General features: G+C 38.5%; 1 protein-coding gene across 25 annotated transcripts in view; it reads right to left on the reverse strand.

Moving 5' to 3' along the window:
• Positions 1 to 26,999, reverse strand: part of Luc7l2 (LUC7 like 2, pre-mRNA splicing factor) — a 64,057-nt gene that overhangs the window by 28,670 nt on the left and 8,388 nt on the right. For 9 of the 25 annotated variants that reach the window (XM_076566464.1, XM_076566472.1, XM_076566463.1 and 6 more), the window contains 3 exons: positions 20,801 to 20,868; positions 17,459 to 17,529; positions 15,799 to 15,893 (listed from right to left, as the gene is read on the reverse strand). In XM_076566464.1, the coding sequence (XP_076422579.1) occupies positions 15,799 to 15,893; positions 17,459 to 17,516 (153 nt within the window). In that variant the 5' untranslated portion in view covers positions 17,517 to 17,529; positions 20,801 to 20,868. Of the gene's footprint in view, positions 1 to 15,798; positions 15,894 to 16,390; positions 16,469 to 17,458; positions 17,530 to 20,800; positions 20,869 to 23,465; positions 26,780 to 26,999 lie in introns of those variants that run through there. The other 16 variants (XM_006990424.4, XM_006990421.4, XM_076566482.1 and 13 more) reach the window with 7 other exon arrangements.

Raw genomic sequence — 26,999 nt, forward strand, 5'->3', positions numbered from 1 at the left:
TATTTACAAAAACAAATAATTATGTATGAACAGAGAATTAGAGAAATTTTAAAACTAGTCAAAAGAAAGTATCATGGGCCAGGTGTGGTGGAACAGGCCTTTATCCCCATGGCTTGGGAGGAGAGGCAAGCAGATCTTTGTGCATTTGAACCTGACCTACATAGTGAGTTCCAGGGCTACACAGAAGAGACTGTCTCAAAAAGAGCCACACAGAGGATGCTTGTAATCCTAGGACTTGGAAGCTGAGGCAGGATGATCAAGTTCAAGGTTTCTTAAACTACATTTTTAAAAAAAAACTGCCTTAAAAAATTAAGCTAAAAGGCTAGAAAAATGGCTCAGCTGTTTAGAACACTCGCTCCTTTTCCCAGTTCAGTTCCTAGCATCCATGTCAGACAGCTCACAGCAGCCTATAATTCTAGCTCCAAAGGATATGACACCTCCACAGGCACCTGCATAAACTTGACATACAAAGATATACACATACCCTAAAATCAATCAATCAATCAATGAGGATGCATGTTTTACAGTATGGCATGACAGTAAATCTAAGTGATCTACAACTAATTTTAAAACTGAACCTCAATTTTAACAAATCTATTTTTGTTTTTAATGAGAAGTTCTTTATTTGATAATTAACTTTACATCTTGATTTTTCTCTTCTGATTGCCTCTTTATCTGGCTTCTCTGCATGTTTTAGTCTTAAAATACATGGTCTCAATCGAAATGTGCTTCTTAGGTCAGGATTTGCTCTAAAGTAAATTTTTAAACATTAGTTTGTGTGCGCACAGTGTGCGGTAAAGGGGTGTCACAGGATGCCCATGGAGGCCAAAGAACAACCATGTGTAGTCTGCTCCCTCCCTCGACATTCACAGGGTCCTGAGGATGGGACTCTAGCTGCCAAACTTGCACAGCAAGTGCTTTTACTGATAGCCATCTTTGCCAGACCAGGGTTTGTTTTAAAGCCAGCCTTCTGGAATTGGGGGTTTAGCTCAGTGGTACAACATTTACTTAACAAATGCAAGGCCCTGAGTTTAGTACTCAGTCTAAAACAAATATAACCCCAAAACAACAACAAAAACATAAGGCAACTAAAACTAGTCTTAATGAGGTATACCCCAACCCAGTATCATCAGTGTCAACCTCATCTCTCCAGAGACTTAGCAGAACAACAGGTATTATAAGACAGTTTCTCTGAATTCTAGAAACCAGTCATCTGTTTTCTCTCCCCATACAACCATGACTAAATATCTGCTTTGACATGGTATCAGGCATGGCATGAAAAAAGCAAACAAGCCCAAAAGGAAACTCCCAACTACCTGAAATTGTAAAAAAAAGTCAATCCAAGAGAAATCATACATTAACAATTTTCATGATTCTAGTCTCCTAACTAGTAAGAAGCCACTACAGAGGAAACCTCAATAGAAACACAAGGAATATGAAACAATTCTCCAGAGCCTCTGTTCCTCTTAAAATCCATCCTGAGACCACACTTAATGGAGCACTACTGCTTCCAATATCAAGTGATCTAACATTGGCTGCTGCTGTTGGTACTTTTCTTTATAAAGTTAATGAAACAAAATAAAAGGTTTGGTTTACTTCTTTCAAATGACTATTATAAGGAAGAGTTTCTTTTAAAAATAACGAATAATTTACTTCTTCCTTAAATTTTCCACAAGTTTATTCTAGGTATTGTAATTAACAGACATTTAGGTTCTAAGTGGCAAAAATTCAGCTCTACATTTTCTCCATTTCAAATTCATTTCTCCAAGAAGTTCGACCAAATGTCTGATCCTAATAAGGCCTCTTCTACAACATTCTACAGATTTTTGTTTAACAAAGTAGATTCTGTTAAGTGATTTTAATTTCTTAGTTTCTGAGAAAAAATGTTATCGTTTGAAATGGAATCTATAAGCTTCCTAAAAATGGTCTATTTCTGTTTTTCTCTCTATAGACCGTGTTTTACACTACCCATGTTGCCCAAATCATGACTATTAAATAAACTTGGTTTAAATTAAGCAATTCCAAGAACTTAAGAAATGAAACATGCATAAAAGTACATGAACATAAGTTTTAACAATGTCATTTTCTTGTTTAAAAAACTGAAATATTGATCGCAGTCCTTGGGGGAGGCTTTGCCCTGGAGGAGGTGGGAGTGGGGGGTGGGTTGGGGGTAAGGGGAGGGGGTGGGAGGGGGGAGAATAGGGGAACCCGTGGCTGATATGTAGAATTGAATGGTATTGTAAAATAAAATAAAATAAATAAATAAAACAAATAATAATAAAAAAATGAAATATTTTAAGATCCTCTCTGGTGGGTGGTGGTGGCTCATGCCTTTAATCCCAGCACCTGGGAGGCGGAGGCAGGCAGATCTCTGAGTTCAAGGCCAGCCTGGTCTATGAGTTCCAGGACAGCCAGGTCTACACAGAGAAACCCTGTCTAGAAAAATAAAACAAACAAAATTTTAAGTGCCGCTCTACAGGAGTTGACAGAACATGTAACCATTAAAATCCATGATCTGGGACTAGAGAGGTGGCTGGGAGGTTAAGAGAACTGGTAGCTCTTTCAGGACCCAGGTTCAATTCCCAGGACCCACATGGTAGCTTACAACAGTCTGTATATTACTCCAGTTCCAGGGGATACCAATACCCTCTGCTGGCTTCCAAGAGCACCAATCACAAAGGCATATAGGCAAAACACCCATATACATAAAATAAAATTTAGGAATAGTAAATAAAAAAAAAATCAAAACCCATGTTCCTTCCAATGGGCCTAGTGATCCAACCCTATAAAGCCAGCATTAAGGAGACTGAGACAGGAAGATAAAGGAGGTCAGCCCAGGCTACAGGCTGATACCATCTCTAAAAATTACACTCTTGCTAGGTGTGGTGGCACACACATGTAATTGAAGCATTTGGGAGGCAGAGGCAGGTGGATCTCTGAGTTCCAGGCCAGCCTGGCTCTAGGGTTCCAGAGCCAGGGCTATGCAGAGAAACCATCTTGAAAAAAATCAAAACAAAACACTCCTGTAGCAAATGCTTCAGAAAAAATACACTCCCAACACAAATTTTAAATTTCACACATCCTTGACAGGTGGGGAAAGAGAGCTAGCAAAAAGACATATAATATCTTCCTCATGTATGTGTGATTTAGAGATACACTACTGAACTAGTAATATGATGGGCATGATGACATGTAGTACAAAGCCAGCCTGGCTACACAACTTTAAGGCAAGCAAGCACTGGCTGGGTGAAAACTGGTCAGGAAAGAGTGGGTGGTGGAGTGGTAGGCACATTACTAAGAGATTTATTTGAACTCTTTGGTGTAGTTTTTTTTTTTTTTTTTAAGTTTAGAAAAAAAGTTTCTCTGTGTAGCCCTGGCTATCCTCAAACTCAGAGTAGTGTAATATTAATGAATATATATACCACTGATACAAACTAGACACAGTAACAAATCTGCTGTGGAACAATCTGTACACCGTAAATATGTATTGCTCTCATTGTTAATAAAAAGCTGATTGGCTGATAGCCAGGCAGGAAGAATAGGTGGGATGACCAAACTAAGGACGCTGGCAAGAGGAAGAAGGGCGGAGTCAGAGGAGACGCAAGACAGACACACAAATGGGATAGTTGGACACACAAATGGGATAGTTAAAAGCCAGGAACCACCTTTAATCCCAGCACTCGGGAGGCAGAGGCAGGTGGATCTCTCTGAGTTCAAGGCCAGCCTGGGCTACCAAGCAAGTTCCAGGAAAGCTGCAAAGCTACACAGAGAAACCTAGTCTCGTAAAAAACAAAAAACAAAACCCAGGGTTGGGGATTTAGCTCAGTGGTAGAGCGCTTGCCTAGCAAGTGCAAGGCCCTGGGATCGGTTCTCAGCTCCAACGGCAAAAAAAAAAAAAAAAAAAAAAAAAAAAAAAAAAAAAAAAAAAAAAAAAAACAAAGAAAAGAAAAGAAAAAAAGGGCAGGAACCTCAGGATAGCGCATAGATTAATAGAAAAGAGTTAGGTTGTAAGGTGGTTAGTAACAAGCCTGAGCTATTGGCTGAGCATTTATAATTTACATTAATTTTCCAAGTCAGTTATTTGGGAAGCAGCTGCTGGCTATTTGGGAGCAGGCAATCATGACAGGAAAACTTCACCTACGCAGATCCAATTATAATTACAGATATACACAAAAATATGTAAGGATCTAACTGTCATATTGCACACCAAAACTAAAAACAAATAAAACAATAAATTATTGATACTGATATACTAGTAATCAGTGGATAAAAATATAAAATTATGCCAAGTGGTGGTGGCAACACACCTTTAATTCCAGCACTCAGGAAGCAAAGGCAGGCAATCTCTGTGAGTTGAAGGCCAACCTAGTCTACAGATTGAGTTCCAACACAGCCAGGGCTGCACAGAGAAATCCTATCTCAAAAAACAAGTATATGTCTGTGTCTATATATCTCAACGATGGATGGACAGACGGACAAACGAACAAACAGACAGACATGAGCTTGGCATAGTGGCACCCATCTTTAATCCCAGCACTGGGGAGCCAGAGGCAGAAAGATCCCTGTGAGTTCAGAGTCAGCCTGGTTTATACATAGTGAGTTCCAGGGCATTCAAAACTACATAAGAGACTCTGTCTCAAAAAATAAATTTAAAAATATATTATACATAGTTTTTATAAACGTAAGGGAACTAACTATATGGAAACCTGTCAACAACACGTCAAAACAATTTAAACAATAAAATGCTGTTTCTCAAAACACAACTTGTAAATGGAGAAAAAACTTGGACATTATATAAAAATATACTGGGCAATGAACCAATTCCAAATAAAAAAATCCCCATTATCAAGTTCCTGATCCTAAAAAAATTCATTTAATTTCTCTTTCTTTTCTCAAGTATGTCCAGATTTTATGTGGACTAAATAAGATGTTTATGAAAGAACTTTGAAGCTATCAATGTAGTTACTTGTGTATACTGACCAAACTGAGATGATAAATTCAATGGAGACAGTTTTGATCACTGTTAATATTCCTAAGGTCTGTAATGGACCACTACTTAAATGGTGCTCAATATCTTACTATTCAGTACTAAGTGTTGATGAATAAAGTTTCTAGTGCTTCATTTTTCAAAGTAACTCATAAAATGTTATTTCTATCAAGTATGAGTATGTATGAGGTATGTTTCCAGGAAAAGTAAAGATAATTTACACAGGCAAAAAGAGTAACAGGCAATAGTTCAAGTATATGTTTTGAAAGGAAAATAAATTATATCCTATTTGGAGAACAGAGAATGATACAACTAGAACCAAATGACTTCTAGGAGAAGATTGTGGGAAATGGTAAAATGGTTTGTTACCTCTGACTAGAGCATGAATAATTCTAAAAATTAATAAAATGCCAACTTTACTCTGTAGAGAAATAAGAATGCATGATTACTTGGAGAGAAATAAGACATGATAAAAAATCTGTTTTAAAAACATGATTAAAAAAATTAACATTAACACAAGTAGGATGGGTTGAGAAGCACAACCTAGAATAAACACAATAGTCACTGGTTATTGCAGCGCTTGCTAGTAGAATTTGCTGAAGGAGGCTGAGACAGGAGGATGACAAGTTTGAGGCCAGCCTGGGCTACACATGGGCTGGAGGGTTGGCTCAATGGTTAAGAGCACTTGTTTTGCAAAGGGCACAAATTCAATTTCCAGTACCCACATAGAAGCCCACCTTGCTGGGCATCAGGCATGTATATGGTGTAAAGTACTCATACACACAATAATAAAATAAATCTAAATAAATAAAAGTAATATAATTATAAATTATAAAAGGAGAATGGAGGCACCCCAGTGCTGAAGTAAAAGCAGATGGTAGCACACACTTACAATCTTAGTTGGTTTTTTGTTTGTTTGTTTTTTCCCAGACAGGGTCTCTCTGTAGCCAGTACTAGCTGTTCTAGAACCAGCTCTGTAGACCAGGCTGGCCTCAAACTCACAGAGATCCTCCTATTTCTGCCTCTGCAGTGCTGGCATTGGGCCACCACTGCCTGGCTAATCTTCACACTGCTTATTAACTTAAAATAATTCTACCTGTCTTTCTATCTTTTCCTCCACTGTTCTAAAAATCTCCAAAGGAAGAATGAAAGACACTAAGTAATTCAGGTAAAGTACAAGCATAACAAGTCATTTGAAAGTAGATGACAACGGGCAGGACAAAGTGAAACCAAGACAAAACACAGACAACGCACTACAGGCTTACCATGCACAGCTTCCCATCTACCACTCTGCTAGATAAATACCATTTTCTACAGCAAAAACCACAAAAATCTTGCCCCTTGAATTTTGAACCTTCAGTCCCTTCCTTTGTTATATTTGTAAAATGATTTGCCATCCAAATTCAATGCTTGCTTCAAAACTCATCTTAAGAATAAGAGAAAGCCTAATATGAAATGAAAAGAGCAGACAAGAGCCTTGAAATAACAAGACATGGGTCTGAATTTCACTTATATCACTACTGCTTCAAGATTTTGCCTTACTAATTCCAATCCTAACACTCAAAATTGACATTTTTTATCTTTCCTTAAAGGGTATTTTTGCCGGGTGGTGGTGGCACACATCTTTAATCCCAGCACTCGGGAGGCAGAGTCAGGCGGATCTCTGTGAGTTCAAGGCCAGCCTGGTCTCCAAAGCAAGTTCCAGGAAAGGCGCAAAGCTACACAGAAAAAACCCTGTCTTGAAACACCCCCGCCCCCCAAAAAAAGGGGCATTTTTATTTGACAATTTTATCCATGCATGCAACATGTGGGAGCCCACAATGACTCCATTTTGAATCTGGAGTCCATCTTGACATACAGGTCAAGAGTTTGAGCTAGTTTGCGCCTTCATTTTTCAAAGTCATGAGAATGCTTTGATTAAGCCCATGGGGAAAAACATGCTATCTAGCTAAATGTGCAATTTTAGGCTGATGCTTATAAGAGGTACATTGTGGAAGATTATGAAACTGCTTGTTTGATTCAAGGACAGAATAGGGATATGGTTTTCTTAAGATAATTTTTGCTGGGGTTGGGGATTTAGCTCAGTGGTGGAGCAAGCACAAGGCCCTGGGTTTTGCCTATGCTGTATGAATGTCAACATTGTTCTGCTTCTGCCTTTTAGTTTGTATATAAGCAGGCTGAGAAATAAACTTGCTGCTTTAGTAATGATGGACAGCCCCCCCAACTCTGTCCTTTCTCCTTTCTTTTTCTTTAGTCTTCACAGCCCTCCCTACTCAGGTATCCTAGTTGACTCAATGAAAGGTTCCAACAGCAATGTATCTTGATCACATCCAACCCCAATTCTCCCTTCTACCCCACCCATATTTCCTAAAACTTCCCTTCCCATGTTCCCACTGAATCCAATTAGTACAGCCTACATGTACATGGGTATGGAGTCATCCTTCTAAGCAAGGGTAACTTAGCAACAAATTAACAATTTTAAACTTGAGTATTTGTAAAGGGGAACATAAAAAGCAGTCCTACTTTTCTACCCCTTACTAATTTACTTTATAGATATGTCTGCAAGACAGGATCTCACTGGACAAACTCAAAAATCCTCGTCTCCCAAGTGCTGGCAATACAGGCAAGGCAGTACCACCATGCTCAGATCTTAGCATTTTATCTTTTAAATACTGTTTGTTTTGAGACAAGGTCTCTCTACATAGCCCTGGCTGTCCTGGAACTGTGTAGACCAGGCTGGCCTTGAACTCAGAGACCTGCCCTCCTCTGCTTCCCACGTGATAGAATTAAATTTTTTTTATTTTAAGACTGTATCTTGTTATTGTTTTGTATCTAACCCTAGAAATGCAAAGACAGCTTGAAAAGACTAAAAGAATCATCTTGCCTCTAAAAAATTAATCTGATTGGAAAAAGAGAAAACATATAAATAAAAGTGCCTATTCTTTAGTACAGAGAGCAGGTATATTATAGTGGGATTCAGAAGCTAAACTACTATGCTAAATCATGTATGATAAGCTTGACAAGTTACAAATTCAGAGACAATGGCTGTTCCAGGTAGAGAGAAAAAAGAGATGCATAAATGAGAAACATGCGGGGACTTAGCTCAGTGGTAGAGCGCTCGCCTAGCAAAGTACAAGGCCCTGGGTTCGATCCTCAGCTCCAAAAAAAACAACAAAAAAAAACCCACTTTATCAATAAAGTACTAAAAAAAAATGCATGAGAAACATGCAATGAAAAAAAAATGGCAAAAATAAGACCACTGATTTATTCAGGTGAAAGGTAAGGAGAGCTGAGGATTCGTTTTTTACTATATACAGCACATGAAAAAGCCCATGTTTTTAATGTAGAAATAATATATTGCACGAGGTGTGGTGGCACAAAACTGTAATCCCAGCACTGAAGAGGCAAGAGAACTGATACAACTTACAAACTGGCCTGTTTTGCATATCAAGTCCTAAGCCAGGCAGGGCTACACAGTGAGTCCATCTATACAAATTATATACAAAACAACAAACTATATTATTAATAATAAAATTTTGAACATTTAAACTATACATTTACATTCTTTTATATTTAGGACTTTAGAGATCCTTCCCCACCACCACACACACACACTTTTTTGTTTGTTTTGAAAAACAAGATTTCATGGAGCCCAGGCCAAGTTAGAACTAACGATCCTCCTGTCCCAACCTTGGGAGTATTGGAATCATTAGCATCTATCACTATGCATGGCTACAGATAACATTTCTAAAATAAAATACCTAACCTGGATCAATCCTTACCCCTCAATTTTTCCTCTACTCATCCAGTATTACTTAAATTTCATTACACCAACATTATTAAAATGAACATAATAAAAGAGTTTAAAAATCCATCTCAATTTGCAAGCTTTACAAATTACACATTCAAATTAATTTATATGTGTATGTGTGTGTGTATTTTGCCTAAACACCAAAAAAGATTCTCAGAAGATACTATATAATCAAGAGGAAAAAAAAAATTGAAGCCCAGTTTCCTCATGTAGTCCTAGATGGCCTGGAATTTGGTATGTTACCCAGGCTGGCGCCAAACCTGCAATTTTCTGAAATACTAGAATTACAGGAATAGAGGACTGGATGATTGATCAGTGGTTAAATGTACTTGATGCTCTTCCAAAATAAAAAATTGAGTTCCCAGAACCCATATCAGGTAGCTCCCAACCATTTGCAACTCCAACTCCAGGGGATCTGATGACTCTCACCTCAAGCACACGCACTTATATGCACATGCCTACTTACGAGACACAGACAGACGGACAGGACAGACACACGCGCACACACACAAACACACAGTTTAAAATAAATCCTAAAAAAAAAAAAATGGCCGGGCGTGGTGGCGCACGCCTTTAATCCCAGCACTTGGGAGGCAGAGGCAGGCGGATCTCTGTGAGTTCGAGGCCAGCCTGGACTACCAAGTGAGCTCCAGGAAAGGCGCAAAGCTACACAGAGAAACCCTGTCTCGAAAAAAAAAAAAAAAAAAAAAAATGACTGTGCTACTATATCCACTCAAAAGGCTGCAATTCTATATAGGTCAAACACACTAAGTGCCTTTAAAAGTTATATTTTCTTTAAAAAAATTGTTATGGGATAGGTCGTGCAAATGCTGTCTGCCTATCTGTCTATAACCAAATGTACAGTGCCTCCAGGGAGCAGGTGTTGGATCTCCTGGGATTGGAGTTAGAGGGTTGTGAGCTGTCATGTGGGTCCTGGGGATTGAACCCAGGCCCTCTAGAAGCACAACCAATGCTCTTAACCACTGAGCCATCACACCAGCCCCTTCAAGATATCTCAGTTTGGCCGGATGGGTCAGACCAGTCATCTCAACTGCTCAAAGATTGAAGAAAGGATTTTAAGAACAAGGCCTGTCTGGACAACGGGTTAAGTTTAAGGGCAAGCCAGTAAGATCTTTTGTCAAAAAAGAAAGAAAGAAAAATGCATGAAGAGGGCTAGACATGCAGCTCTGTACAGACAGCTTTTTTCCTACATTCTCCCATAAGGCCCAAGATTCAATTCCAGTAAACATCCACTCAGGCCCAAAGTTCCCTTAATGAACAGGAATCCAAGTTTTGACAGGATTTCACTGGGCTGGGAGTGGTGGTAAATAACTTTAATTCCAACACATGGGAAGCAGAGGCAGGTGGGATCTCTGTGACTTTAAGACCAGTCTGGTCTACATAGTAAGACCACCTTTCCTAACCTCCCCCTCACATAAAGGATTTTATCAACTCATTCTTTTTGCACTGTGTTTTTAAAAATAGCTGAATGGGGCTGGAGAGATGGCTCAGTGGTTAAGAGCACTGACTGCTTTGTCAGAGGACCCACATGACAGCTTACAACTGTCTGTAATTCTAATTCCAGAGGATCTGAAACCCTCACACAGACATACATGTAGGCAAAAACACTAACACACATAAAAATAAAAATTAAAAAAAAATAAAATAAAATAGCTGAATGATGGAAAACCTCAAAGTTTGATGTTTGTGGCTAATCAAGTGTATGTATGTTTAAAAAACTACTTCAAGTTTTTATTAGCATGTGTTTGATCTGCTCCACAATTAAATGGTACATTTGTAACTCTTCTTAAATAACCTCAAAGAATACAGTAGTTTCCTTAGACTTTTTTGTTTTGTTTTGTTTTGTTTCAAGACAGGGTTTCTCTGTTTAGTCCTTGATGTCTTCGAACTCACTTTGTAGACCAGGCTGGCCTCGAACTCAGAGATCCCCCGTTTCTGCCTCCCGAGTGTTGGGATTAAAGGCGTGCACCACCACTACCCGATACTTTTAAAAAATTTGACCAATCTCTCTCTCTCTTGATTTTTCAAGACAGGGTTTCTCTGCATAACCCTAGCTGTCCTGGAACTCCTTCTGTACACCAGGCTGGCCTCAAACTCACAGAAATCCACCTGCCTCTGCCTCCTGAGTGCTAGGATTAAAGGCACCACGACCACCAATCTATTGAAATGTACAGGGCTGGAGGGAAAATTCTTGGTCTTTCTGTAATAAGCACTTACTGATCAGCTGGAACTTTTGACCTGCTATAGTCCATCCCTTCCCTCAAGCCCCAATCCCCCAATCTCATGAGTTACTATACTGATGCTAAAGTTGGTGTGGATACCTATGGTGGTTTGAATGACATTGATTCTCACAGCCTCATATATATGCATGCTTAATTTCCAGCTGGTAAACTCTCTAGGTATTTCACTGGGAGTGGCTTGGAGGTTTCAAAAGCATGCAGCCAGGCCCTCTGTCTCTCTCTCTCCGTCTGCGGAGTACAATGTAAATGAATTCTCAGCAACCACTCCAGCATCATGCTTTCCTGCCTATCTCCTTGCCATGCCAATAATGGACTAATCCTCTGAAACTATAAGCAAGCCCTGTTCCTTTTAAGAGCTGCCTTGGTACATACTGTCTCTTCATGGCAGGAACAGAAACTAAGACAATAGCCAATTGTCAACACCACCCAGTCCAGCACCACTAATCTCCTGCACCACATAAAACCAAATGTGTCTCCACATGCCTGTAAGGAGACAGACCAAAGGATCTGAAGTACAAGGCCATTCTCCAATACAAAGGGAATTTGAGACAAAGGGGATGCATACACAAGACCCCGTCTCCCAAAAATCTAAAGAATGTTCTTTTCAAAAAAAAAATTAGCCAGCAGTGGTGGCACACTCCTTTAATCTTAGCACTCTGGAGGCAGAGACAGATGGATCTCTATGAGTTTGAGGCCAGCCTGGTCTACATAGCAAGTTCTAGGACAGCCAGGGCTACACAGAAAAGCCTGTCTCGAAAACCAAACTGTCTTAGAGGGGAAAAAAACATTGAAAGGGCCTGAAGAGATAGCTAAGTGATTAAAAGCACTGGTTGCTCTTCCAGAGAACCCATTACATTCCTAGCGAAACTATCTGTAATCCATATGATAGACGGAAAAACTGACTCCTTCAAGTTGTTCTCTGATCTCAATACATATGCAGTGACATAAACACATGCATCATGAAAACACATACAACAACGAATTTTTAAAAATTTCAGGCTTAGGACATTCAAGAATGTTTAAAAAAGGGTATGTGTCTGGCTGGAGATGGCTCAGTGGTTATAAGCACTTGTTCTTGCAGAGGAAGTGGGTTTGGTTTCCAGCACCCATATGGTGGCCTATAACCACCTGTAACTCCAGTTCTAGTGGATCCAACACCTTTTTCTGACCTTCATTGGCACCAGACTCACAGGTGGTGCACAACCATACATACACCACTTGGTGGGTAAAGGTAGAAAGATCTGTAGTTCAGGGTCATCAATGGCTATAGAACCAGTTCAAAGACAGGCAATGTTACACAGTATTCTGTCTCAAACTAAAGAAAAAGAAATAAGTAGCAATGAATTCTATCATCTTGTTGCTCTTATTTTCTATGTTCATCAAAAGTGATGAGTTGTCCACTAAATAAGGTCAATTTGGTGGCTAGGGAGATAATTCAGTTGGTAAAGTGCTTTCTTTTACAAACACGAGGAGCCTCAGTGTCTTAGGGTTACAATTGATGTGATGAAACACCATGACCAAAAACAACTTGGGAGGACAGAATTCACTTTACTCACAGTTCCATGTAACAGTTCATCATCAAAAGCAGTGAGGGCAGGAGCTCAAGCATGGCAGGGCAGGATCCTGAAGGCAGGAACTGTCGTAGAATCCGTAGAGGAGTGCCGTTTACTGACATGCTCCTCATGGCTTGCTCACCCTGCTTTCATATAGAACCCAGGACCACCAGCCCAGGGATGGCACCACTCTCAATGGGCTAGGCCCTCCCCCATCAATTAATGCCCTTCAGTCTTGAACTATAGCCCAATTTTATTAATGGAGGTTTTTCCTCAATTGAGGCTTTCTCCTCTTCCAATGACATCAGCTGTATCAAAGACAAAACTAGTCAGCATGCCCAGCACCCATGTAAAATGGCAGATATGGTAATCTCAGTGCTGAGAACATTCAAGCAGGAGGTTTCTTGGACTCATTGGCCAGCAAGTTTAGCTTTATCAATAAGCTCCAGGCCAAGATCCTATCACAAAGAAGGCAAGTAGTGTTTCTGAGGACAACCAAAGTTCTCTTTTGCCTTCCACATGCAAGTGAACAATGTGCAAACACACCCCAAAACAAACACACGCAACAAAAAATTTAACCATCTAATTTCCTACAACACCAAATGTGGGAAACCTCTGGGGCTGAAGAGATAGTTCAGCAATTAAGAGCACTGATTGCTCTTCCAGAGGACCAAGGTTTGACTCTTAGAACCTATATGGCAGTTCACAACCATCTGGAACTCCAATCCTAGAGTATCCAATACCCTCTTCTGGCCTCTCATGTATCAGGCACATACACATGACGAACAGATATAACGCAGGCAAAATACTCCTATACATAATACAAGTTATTTAAATGTGGAAAATACCAGAGTATTCTACTGATGAGAGGTATATTATAGATACAAATGTATTAATATAGTAGAAAAGGTTTAAAAGCTATGAAGTGGTGCATGCCCAATCCCTGCCATCAGGATTATAAACAAAATTAAAACTGGAAGTACTTACAGAAACACTAAAGAATTAGTTTATTACCTGTTAATACTTGTCAAAGTCCTAATTCAAGGGTTGAACTTGCCCACAAACTAAATCTCTTACTATGTTGTATTATACTTAAACCTTTTTTCAGGCTCTTTTTCAAGGTCTCGCTAAGCAGCTCAAGCTGGCCTCAAACTTCAGATTCTGTCTTCAGGCTGGCAACGTGCTGGAATTTCACATTTAGGTCACCATACCAGGCTTTGGCACTTAACAGTTTCAACTGTGTTTCCCACTAGGAAATGACAAAAATGTTTCCTATTGCATGTGTCATCTTGATACTTTTATGTTTGAGGGATATCCTTAATTTCACTAAAAAAGACACCATTCATTTGGGTGTCTGTGGCTAAAAGAGCACTCACTCCTTATGGAAAAGTAATCTGGAAATCCTTTCTTCATTCTAGATATTTCTGGCAAATGAGAAATAAAAGTCAAGACTCAGCCCCTAACAGTTACCCATCAACAAATATATCTGTGAAGGGAAATTACTCATAATTTCAATCAAATTCAAAAAGTTAAAGATCAAATCCTCTGTGTCACTTAAAGATAAGGGATGGCAGCCTGGCGGTGGTGGCGCACGCCTTTAGTCCCAGTACTCGGGAGGCAGAGGCAGGCGGATCTCTGTGAGTTCCAGGCTAGCCTAGACTACAAAGCGAGTTCCAGAAAAGACGCAGAGCTACACAGAGAAAACCTGTCTTTAAATAAACCAAAAAAAGATAAGGGATGGCAGGGCCTTTCCAAGTGACAGTGACCACCTCCCTGATGACTACTGCCCTGTGAGAACATGCCTCTTGCAAAAGATTTCCTTCATCCCTCTTCAGAAGAGAAGAAGAAATAAGAAAAAGCACTTGGTACAGAGCCCCAACTCCTACTTAATGGGTATAAAATACCCAAGATGCTGTAATGGTCTTGAGCCATGCACAAACAATTGTCTAGTGTTGGCTGCTTCACTGTCCTCTCTCTGTCAGCCTACAGGCAGAAAAGAAAGGCTTACAGAAGGATGCTCCTTCAGGAGAAAGTGGCACTAAAAGCACCCTGAATCCCAAATCCGTCGGGGAACCATCCCAATATACACATTTTGGATAAAAATTAAATAAAAGGGGAAGAAAACAAACAAAAACTGCTCGTGGACCAGCTTCCTGATACATATCTACGATTCCAGAACTTGGGAGGGTGAAGGTCAAGAGGATCTCAAGTTCAAGGTTACCAGCAGTTTGAAACAGATACTGCCTCAAAAAAAAAAAAAAAAAAGTAGATAGGGGGAAACCCAGTCTTAAAAAAAAACAAAAAACAAACCCCCCCCCCAAAAAAAAGAGGGGGAGGGGAAGTGGTGGGGGGGGTAGTAGAGAGATTGTTCAGTGGTTAAGAACACTGGCTGCTCTTCCGGAGGTCCCAGGTTCAATTATAACCATCTGTAATAAGACCTGGTGCCCTCTTTTGGCCTGCTGGCATACATGCAGACAGAGCACTGTATACATAATAAATAAATAAATCTTTTATTAAAAGATAAAAAAGCCCAAAAAAAAAAAAACCTTCCAAAAAAAACACCAACCACCACCACCACCACCACCACCACCACCACCACCACCACCACCACCACCACCATAACAACAAAAAGTAGTCAAGAACCTGGGATATGTCTCAGTGGTTAAGTATGTGCTTAGCATGTGCAAAGTTCTGTGTTCATCTCCAGGTCCAGAAGAAAAGAGAAATCAAACAAGAATGACAAAACCAACAGAAAAATGGTGAAAAATATATGAAAACAAGACAACTACTTCTGTAAGGAAATCCATTATTAAAAATCTAAATTATTGGGGCTGGAGAGATAGATGGCTCAGTGGTTAAGAGCACTGACTGCTCTTCCAGAGGACCTGGGTTCAAGTCCTAGTACCCACATGGCAGCTCACAACTGTCTGTAACTCCAAGATCTGACACCCTCACAGAGTCATATGTGCAGCAAAACACCAATGCAAATAAAATAAAAATAAATAAATTATATAAAAAAATTAAATTATCAGTGGGAATAAACAAAGAAAGGGATGCAAATCTTTTCTAACACTGTTAAAAACAATAACAAGTAATCTGGCCAAAAAAAAAAAAAAAAATTAAGACTTGACCAAGAACTTCCTTTTTGTAGTACACTAGTAATGAAACAACTTAATAACCACGTACAGTTCCAGAAAGGACATCATGGGGACAACAGTTGAGAAGGTGGCTCTTGCATACTCTGTCATCGCTGAATTTGATTCTTTGTCGAGTAGTATCTCCTGTAATATAGAAAAGTTAATAATATTCAAGGTTAGACAACTAGACAATATTTATATTTTGAAAGTCCTAGTTACCACTAGCTTTTGGTGTCTGACTATCTATATACAGACACTTATAAATCAACCCAGGAGGGATTAGTTTTTTATATATCATCCTATAGAAAAACTATTTTAGACAACATGCAGTTGCAGTTTATGTACTGCAAATGTAATTCAAATAAACAGTCAAAGTGGGAAAGCAAAGCATTCTGTTAAATAAAAGTACTTCAGAAAAGCATAGGATTTTAGAGCAGGAATGGACTTTATAGGTTATCAAGTCCAACTCCTTCATATTGCAGATGAGGAAAATGAGGCCCCAAGAGGTTAAGCAACTTGCAGCAGACCCACCAAGGGTTTCTACGGTATACAATTGTCTCTTGACAGTAAGCACTAATTTATTCTGTAATTATTTACATTAATTTAAAAACATAAAAAGTAATCTTTCAAACATTGCATACACACTGCGAATCCCCACTGAACCCCAGACGCCATTTCTTCCACTATTTTGTTCCAGTTGAAGTGTCTCCCTTTTGCTGCTGGGAGGAGTTAAGAGGGTAGAATAAGGTGTTTAAGAGCGTACAAACCTGGAAGAAGGACTTACACACCAGTCAAACAAAGGCACATTGCCTAATGAAATGTTAACTTTAATACCTCCAAAGATTCCACACTTCCAAGTGGTCTGTGCTATATTGCCAAACTAAGCAATATAAAATATATTCTGTGCTCATAAAAAAAAAAATAAAAAAACACAACTCCTAAACAGAAGCAACCAACCTGCTTATCAAATAAAGCTATTTACTCAAAAGCTAAAGAGTCTAAGAAAAGGAAAGGTAACTAGATAGAGTAACAAAATACAAATGTTAGTTACAACTTTTTTGCTTAGACTCTCTGAAGAAATAAAAGAAAAACTCACAGGGTCGTTTCCTCTATGCAGAACGATAAGCCCTAAAAAATGTGGTATAGCCTTAAGTTGATATCACTGATAAATGAAAACCTACTGGTGAATTACTGAAGCGAAAACTGTTGAAACAAACGAGATTGTAAATACCTCTACAGTTCACATGATACCTACAGCACTCCAAACATTTCAACTAGGAAGCAATTCTTAAATTAAGTTCTGTATTTTCACATGTGAATATCAAACAAACAAAAAAAATGTTCAAACTTTACCCCTTTTAAGTGTTCTTATATTGAAGAGCTTAACTTAAAGTCTACTAAACTGTGGGGTAAGATTTTGTTCAAATTGTTTTAACTTGGTTAAGAAGATGTAAAGAACATTCTGATTTGCAATTAGGACACATACATTTTTAAGAAAGATAATATGCTAAAACCATAGCTTCAGAGCAGTTCAACAATAGGTTTTCTGAGGCTTATCTCTAGTAGGTTATTTGTGACACAATTTGGGATAATCCATTTAGTGTTCAAGCCTGCTACTATGTTACTTTGATGGACTTTTATTTCCTTTTAAACACAACTGCTTCTGTTCCACATTCATTAACACATCTGAAAAGTTAGTGATAACTCACGGCTCGGCGAATGCGGGGCCTTTCTGAAACTCCCTTGCAGATTGAAGTAGGCAGGCATAGATACATTGAACCTTTACAAATAAAACAAGGGGCCAGATTGTTCAGTTTGTATAGAATAGACTCTGCCAGCAATTTCAATACAGCACCTAGAAGTACATGTTGTCTGTAAAGATTCTTGTATATGAAAACAAAAGTGAACAAAATCAGAGTGTTTGTTTTTTGTAGTTTTGTTTTTACAATACTGACTTAGTAAAAGTATACGCCCAGAGAAAAATATGAGTAAAGATAACGAAAGCCCAAGACTGGAACTATACGAGTGGCCCTTGGGCTACTCGAGGAATGTTTCTTTAAAAGTATGTTTCAATGAAGACTAGTGAGTGCCTCAAGCTCATATGAGAACCAAACTACCATAAGCTCACATCAGAAACCTACAACTATAGTAGAAGCCTTTGGATCCTAAAAAGACTTTGTTTAAAACTCTACTGTAATTAAGTTAAGTATTTAAAGTGATAAATTTCTTGGGGACGAAGATCTCGGAATCACCCTGCTACAATTATCTAAGCTTTTGGTAATGAAACAGCAGTATCAGTTCAAGGCTCACAGGTAGAAGGGGTCTAAGTGAGGTCTTAGAATAAAGCTAAAATTTACAATTTTCTAATCAAACATCTCATCTAATAAGGTGCCTATTTTTGCTTAAGAAATCACATTAAGTACATCCATGCCCTGAAGACACTATCAGATAAAACATGAACAATTACAAATATAAACATAGTAACAGTAGCCCTGGTGAGCTTTAAAATAATGAAGGAATGAGTTTCTACAAATGCCAAAAAAAAAAAAAAGCATCTAAAATACTTCACTACAAATAAGCAGGTATTCCATAAACATTTGATAACTATAGCAAAAATATCAAACACAGCTTTCAAATATAAGCCATTATAAAAATCTTTTTACTGAAATAATAAAACTAGTAGTTCAACATAAACAATACTCTGAGAAGGACATGTAAGTGAGGATCTGTCTATTGATATTTTACAAGTTCCACTTAGGGGGACTTTATGGTTAATATTTTAAAACAATTTGGCTACAAAATTACAAAATCATGCAGCATTGAATATATTTGGGCTTATGACATAACTATAATTTAACTACACAATTTTAAAACAGAAATGATTTTAACTTTTATCTTTGTCACAACATCTGGCCCAAACCATGTTTTTCAAAAGAAACCAGATGAAATAGAACCCACTTACTTTAAGAGAAAAAAGTGGGGGGAAAAAAGGGACTACAAATAGGGAATACGAAAAAAAAAATCCTTCTAATACAAGATTTTATCAATTCAACATGCTTTATATATTTGTGTTTCCTGGTCAATGAATCTCAATCTCTCTCTCTCTCTCTCTCTCTCTCTCTCTCTCTCTCTCTCTCTCTCTCTCTCTCTCTCTCTCACACACACACACACACACACACACACACACACACATACACACACACACAAAATCTCAGTTAATTCCCCTAATAAATTCTCACATGTATTTCAAAACTAATAACAAATTTGGAGGGAACTGCCCTGTCACAATGACACTAGATCCTAATCATAGAATCAAACCTATTAGTGACTCTATCCTCTGTGCTACAAAATAGAGTAACAGAGCTTAAGACAAATGTTCTGCTCCCAAGGAGTCCACATTTTCACTAGAGAAATAGGAAACATAAATAAAATAACACAAAATAACATGCCTCAAGTATCAAAGGGATGTTTTGAACATACTAGAACTAACACCAAAAGGTTGAAGAAACTGGGAAAGGCTTCATGGATTTAAGTAGAAGCCAAAATCCCAACACTACAAACAAGACTTAGAGGAAAAACAAACATTCCAGACCAGAATAGTATCTTTGACAAAGTTTACAAAGGCTTGAAGGTGTGGGGAACAGTAAGAAAACTATACTCAGCTTTGGCAAATGGCTGAGTATGTTTGGGAATACAGAGATTGGAGTCAAGGGTACAATTTTTAGAGGGTGAAATTTGGTTTCTAAAATCTTTCTCCAATCCATATTTACTGTATATGAATGAACTTTAAGAAATTTTTGAGCTGGGCAGTGGTGGCACATGCCTTTAAATCCCAGCACCTGAAAGGCAGAGGCAGGTGGATCTCTGAAAGGCCAGCCTAGTATACAGAGCAAGTTCCAGTATGGCCAGGGATATACAGAAAATCCAAACCCTATCTCAAAAAAGAGAAAAAAATCTTAAATGATGCAGTGATTAGATCAGGCATAGTCTACAACAAAAACAAATTATTTTATCTATAAAAACATGTCTCGCCGGGCGGTGGTGGCGCACGCCTTTAATCCCAGCACTCGGGAGGCAGAGCCAGGCGGATCTCTGTGAGTTCGAGGCCAGCCTGGGCTACCAAGTGAGTTCCAGGAAAGGCGCAAAGCTACACAGAGAAACCCTGTCTCGAAAAAAAAAAAAAAAAAAAAACCAAAAAAAAAAAAAAAAATGTCTCTCTGCCCTATGACCTCCACAAAAATTAATTAAGCTTTATGTATAATCATAATGCAAGGTTTTAGAATGAGGAATTAGGCCTTTTTTATTTTTAAAGCAGGGTCTCATGTAGCTCAAGTTGTCCTTAAAACTCACTATATAGATAAAAAAAATACCATAATATAAAAATAAAATAGAGGCTCCTGCCTCTACCTCTCAAATTCTGGGACTATATATAGGCCTGTACCACTAGGTCCAGTGAGAAATCTGATTTATAATTTTGGGTGGCCACTAATTTTCATTTGAATAGAAGCACCAAAAGTTCCATTAATAATGTCCACCAAACAACTATCTTCAGTTACAACTTTATTGCCTTCTTTTGTCCAACCCCTTCTTGGGTGTCATAAATTATAACACTTGAGAACAGTTGAATCACAAGTATACAATAAAAACTAAAATGCATATATATATAAAACTATCCACTAACTGAAACTAAGGTGGTACTGAGGCATCGGTTTCACTGGATATGAAAAAGCCTCCACTAAAGCCAGGGTTCCCATTCAAACTGAACTCAACACTGCTCTCAAAATTCCCTTCAATCTGCTGTGAAGGAAAACATAACCTGTTGTAATACCCAATATGGAATTACGAACCTATGACTTGATATAAATTTTATCAGTAGCACATAAAACCTTGGCCTAAGTGGTATCTGACATTGTACACAGTGCATGCCATTTTCCCAAAACCCACCCCTCCCCCTCAATTTCTCCCACCCTCTCCCTCCCTCACAAACAATAAGCCAAATCAACTTCCATAAATTTAGGTGCTATTTTAAAAACATCAAAATTTTACTTTACCCATTCTCTCCGATGCTCCCTGTATTTTTTTAAGCTGTGAGTGGATGACCATGCTATGTGATCAACAACTGTGAAGTTAGCAAAAGTGAACTGAGTTTAGTATGGTAATTTCAAAAGAACCTTAAAGTTGTAATACTTGACATATTTAATGGTATGCAGAATCCTATCTTACTGTATATCATCAAGCATTAATGACAAGCAATTTATATATAAAAGCAGTCAACATTTCTTTGTACAGATTTAGCTCAGAGCTCAGCTTTGGGAAAACCAAGAGTAGAGCAGGAAATGCATCAGCATACAAAGCAATGCAAGTATCCCATGTCTATTAATGAAGGCAGGGACAAGAAAGTTCTCCCACATTTTCTAGTATGATGAGCCGAGTGTCCACCATCACCATCTGCAGGTGTGTTTAGGACCTTTTATCACTCAGTTGGCTTGGGACACAACAGGCTCCTTCCCTCTGAAATGAGACCTACACCCCTTCAGGGATAGAAAACTTAGAGCTAGAAATAAGAATAGAATTGAAAATGAGTAGCTTCTTGTTTGCCTAATCCCCAAATACAAAGACAAGCTATTAATACCCTTTCTTCCAATATAAGCTGTACATCCACATAACAGTATAGGAATTACATAAAAACCTATGGCCAGTTTCTTGTCTATTCCAGGGCATGGAGATAATTTAAGAAGTGCACAATTAAAGCCCTGTGTCTTCATATGAACCAAGGTGACTACTGTACTGAGGAGTCAACCAACCTGACCACTTTTATAATACAGTCCTCCTTGCACCTTACTTGTCTCGTGTATCTTTGTAAGTCCTTTAACATGCATATATATATATATATATATATATATATATATATATATATATATATGAACCTTTTTGCTACTAGTTTTTGCTTTTGAGACAGAAAAGCTGGCTTAGTGCTGGCTCATGATCCTTCTGCCGCAGCCTCTCCAAGTGCTGGGATTACAGGTATGTAGCACCACACCCAACTTATAATTACTTGGGCTTTTACTTTTATGAATTTTGCCTACATGTATATATGTGTATCATACTTGTGCCTGGTGCTCTCAGAGGTGAGAAGAGGGCACAGAATCCCCTGGAACTGGAGTATAGACAGTTGTGAGCTGTCAAGTGAGTACTGGAAACTGATACAAGAGCAGCAAGTGCTCTTAACCAGAGTCACCTTGCCAGCCCCTAAATTACTTTTATTTGGGGGGAGGGGGGACAACACATAGTCTCCTGTAGCCCAGGATGCCTAGAACTCATCCTGTAGCTAGAAGATTTTTAATTTCTGCTCTTTCCACTTTCACCTGCCAAGTGTTGGGATTACAGGGTGCATCACCATGCCCAATTTTTTGTAGTTACTTTTTAAAATACTTATTTCCCCCTTCATGCTACCTTAATAAATATATTCAGATTGATCTACTGCATATTTAAGCAATTTACATTATATTTTATAAAAGGACTCACAACATCTTAATAATATAATCAGATATTTATATACAGAAGCCAATAGTTATGAGTCTTCCAATGGAATGCCAAAATATTTCTGAATGTATAAATAACACTTAGCAGTAGCATTTTTCTCTCTCTTCAGAAAATGTAAACATAGGGCTACTTACACAGTTTAGAAAACTGTTTCTTTACAGTTCTTTAATTAATACAGTCCTATACTTTAATAATCACTAATGGCTACTAGTATAATTGCAACCATAATCCTCTTGACAAGCTTAAAAACTTTTAACTATAATGCTTATTTTAGGAAGAAAAAAAGTAAATACTTTCGGGGGTTGAAGGGAAGAAACAAGGGTTGGAAGCAAAGTATAACTAATGCAGCCCTGGCTGATCTCAAACTCACACTCTTTCTGCCCTAGTCTTCCAACTTCTGGAATTACAAGCATGTACCACACCAGCTAGTAATTTCAGTGCTGCTGTATATGATCAAAGACTATTGATGTTTTACCAACTTTTAGAACCTAAATCACTTATGTATGAAAACTCGTAAAAAATTATTTTAAAAAATGATGCTGGAGAAAAGGCTTACAACAACTTTAAGAACAGAAATCCTAAAGAAACTAAATTCCAAGGCTACATTTCATCTACTGTTCCAACCTAGTCTTCTCTCATTATACAAAGCAAAGGGTCTTGACAAAAAACAAAAATTGGTGCCATTATATTCTTGGGGACATCTACTGTAGGAGTTTTTTTTAATCAGCATACTTCTCAGATTTAAGAGAGACATTACAAAGGCCTGAATTGTAACCTAAGAATTAAACTGCCAAGTAGGTTAACACAAAGCCAGGCATAATGCCTCATGCCTGCAGCCTCCGAATTTGGGAGGCTGAGGCAACAGGACTGCCATTAGCTTGAACATAGTGATACTACACAGTGAGTGCTAAAGCAGACTAAGGAGCTACCGAGTGAGACCTTCTCTCAAAATAGTTTTAATAAGGCTATACAGAATTTAGCACTGATGTTAAAAGCTGCAGCCTACTAAACTTTATTTCCATCAGAGTTGCTGTTCATTTCTGATACAGTAACACTTGTACTCTGATTATTTGATTCCTTCTATCTAGAATTTTCTACATACAAAATTAGAAGCAATAGAAGCTATCTTTTCCTCCCATTTTTATTTTTTTCTTTTGAGACAGGGAATCTCACCATGTAGACCAGGTTAGCTAGAACTTAGGATTCTTCTGCCTCAGCTTCTCAGCTGCTGGAATTACAGATGTACACCACTACATCCAAATTAAAGGCAATCTTTGAAGAAATAGCTGAAAATAACCAAAGATGATGTGATTGGCTGATTTATCCATTAAAAAGACCCTCAAAGAGCTAGGTGTGGTAGGGCTAACCTCTAATTTCAGAACTCCTGAGGCTGTTCCAGGCTATCAGGGCTACGTTTGAGACCCTGTCTCAAAAAACAATCAAGTCCCCAATTGTTCAAAATAAATACAAACATCAAAAAAAAAATCCCCATATCAAAAATCAATAAGGAAAGAAAAAAACAGTACTGAAAAACAAGTGACAACCTAATGACAATTTAAAATTGAAAAACACAGCATCAGGAAGGAGAGGTGAGCCTTGAACCTACAGAATAGTACAGCAGAAAAGCTGTGAACATACATCACATTCACAAGGGTTGCCTCTGGGGACTCTGTCATTCTTTTTAAAACATGACCAAAATATACAAAACTACTACTTGTTTATTCATATAGGTGTTTGTTTCCAAAATTAAATAACCATAATCACTATAAAAAATGTGTCACTTAAACATAAATGTTTGTAAATATTTACATATTAGATTTTTTGGTCTCTTTAGGATTACAAGTAGCTCATGCCTCTGATCCGAGAACTCAGGAGACAGAGGCAGGAGGATCACCTAAATTCAAGGCCAGCTTAGGTGAGACAGAGACAAGAGGGGGGGAAAAAGAAGAAATGAACCAACTACACCTCAAATTTCTAAGAAAAAGAATAACTTGGGAGATAAAGGCAGGCAGGTCTTTGTGATTTTGAGGCCAGCTTGATCTATACAGGGATTTCCAGGGCAGCCAAAACTTCACAGAGAAACCCTATCTCAAAACAAAACAAAAGACTAAAGCAAACTGGGGGATACCAAGGAAAGTAATTGAGATTCTATTGCTATGAATGAATTATACCCTAAAGTTTTTCAAACAATCAATCAGAACACTACTGTGGGGCTGGAAATATAGTCCCCAACAGTTAAAGGAATTGGAAGCTCCTGCTCAGGACCTACACTTGATTTCCCACACCCACATGAGGCTGGTCACAACTGCCTGTGACTCCAGTTCCAGGGAATCCAATGACTTTTTCTGCCCTCCTCTGGCACTATACACATGATGCACATACAAACAGGCATACATACACATATAAATTTAAAAACAAAGAACAAAACAAAAATCAACAAACCAGTCGTAAATATTCTAATACTACAAATTAAATTGTGACACAGATTCATCATACTATTAAGTTTCTAGTGCCTAAGATAAATCATCTCTTTCCTGGCAAGTAAGTATGCCCCTCTTTGTCCCCTTCCATAAATCAGAAGCATGCTCTCCTTGCGATTTCTATTGCTGTGTTCCTATTTCATACAGCCACTGTATTAGTGACATCTTATAGAACCGGTGACTCTCATGAACCAAAATACTAAAGAAAAAAATGAGAAGCCAAGCTAAGTAAAGTAATTTCATTCTGCAGGTCTAGGTGACCTCCCTAGAGATGATTGAAAACTCTCCATTTCACAAGTTTATTTTTTCTGGTTAGTCAATTCTACTCATAGGCCTGAATGTATGCTGGAAATACACTGGCAAATAACTTCTTATATGAATACTAAGAACAGTATTTTCCAAAATATGGAATTGGCACAAGATGATTTGGGATGTCATTCCATTTCATCAACAAGATACTTACCAGACAGTAAGAAACATTAACTCATGAAAGATGTTTCCACTTGGCAATATTATTCTATTTAATATACCTGACAAATTCTAACCTTTAGCATATGGATTTCTAGGTGACAAGAGTCTAACTAATATAATAAACTGGGCATAGTGATGTATCCCCTTAATCCCAACACTTCAGAGCCAGAGGTTTTGCAGATCTCTGTGTAGAGGCCAGCTTGTTCTATATTGAGAGTTCCAGGCCAGCCAGGACTACATAGTGAAACTTTGTCTCAAAAAAACACAAAAAACAGAGTCTAGTTGTATCATTATGACAATACCTTTCTATCTGTATTTGTTTTTTATGGCAACACAAATGTCTTTTTTTTTCTTCCTTTTCCCCCCCTTTTTTTTTTCTTTGTGACAAATGTCTTTCTAAAACTAACTTAATTAAGCAGGGCTTCAAGGCACAGGCCTGTAATGCCAACTGCTTAAAAAAACAGGACCATGAGAGATGGCTCAGTGGTTAAGAGCACTGGCTGCTCTTCAAGAGGATCCAAGCTCAATTCCCAGCACCCACGTGGCAGCTCACAATTGTCTGTAACTCCACTTCTAGGGGATTCAATGCCCTCACAGACATACATGTAGGCCAAACACCAAAGCACATAAAATAAAAATAAATCTTAAAAAAAAATATTAAGCCAGGCAGTGGTGGCACACGCCTTTAATCCCAGCACTCAGGAGGCAGAGCCAGGCAGATCTCTTTAAATTTGAGGTCAGCCTGGTCTACAGAGTAAGATCCAGGACAGGCACCAAAGCTACACAGAGAAACCCTGCCTTGAAAAACCGGGGGAAAAACCAAGTGCTGAAATATAGTATAGCACAAGTAGTGGAGTGCTTGCCTAGCTTTGCAGAAGACCATGGGTCTGATCCCCAGCACCACCCCACCAAATGCTTGCAAGCACACATATATAAAACTTAAAGTTTTTAGAAAGTTAGTTGACAAAGAAAAAAAGTTACTAAGTCAGGTGATGGTGGTGCACACCTTTAATCTCAACACTCGGGAGGCAGAGGCAGGCAGATCTCTGATTTCAAGGCCAGCCTGGTCTACAGAGCAAGTTTCAGGACAGCCAGGGCTACAAAGAGAAAAGTCTTGAAAAAAAAGAAAAAAATTAATACGAAACAACAACAACAGTAAGGGTGGGAAACATTTATCTATAACAGGGTTTCTTGAACTTTTAGTTGCATCAAAACTTTAAGAGCCAGGCATGGTGCCTCATGCCTTTCATCTCAGCACTCAGGACACAGGGAGAGTTGGATCTCTGTTCTAGGCCAGCCTAGTTTACATAAGGAGTTCCATGGTCACACAGACTTAGTCTCAAAACAACAACAAAAAATCATTGTAAAGTATCTTAAACATAGATTGCTGGCCTCCACCTCAAGAATAAGAATTTGAGCCAGGCGGTGGTGGACGCCTTTGATCCCAGCACTTGGGAGGCAGAGCCAGGCGGATCTCTGCGAGTTTGAGGCCAGCCTGGTCTACAGAGCAAGATCTGGGACAGGCACCAAAACTACACAGAGAAACCCTGTCTCGAGAAAAAAAGAGAAAAAGAAAAAAAGGAAAAAAAAAAAACCACAAAGAAGAAGAAGAAAAAAAGAATAAGAATTTGAACTGGGCAGTGGTGGCATGTGCCTTTAATCCCAGCAGAGGCAGGCAGATCTCTAAGAGTTCAAGGCCAGCCTGGTCTACGGAGTGAATTCCTGGACAGCCAGGGCTACAAAGAGAAAACCTGGG

The sequence above is a fragment of the Peromyscus maniculatus genome, chromosome 3, assembly GCF_049852395.1.
Source record: "Peromyscus maniculatus bairdii isolate BWxNUB_F1_BW_parent chromosome 3, HU_Pman_BW_mat_3.1, whole genome shotgun sequence".
NCBI lineage: Eukaryota > Metazoa > Chordata > Mammalia > Rodentia > Cricetidae > Peromyscus > Peromyscus maniculatus.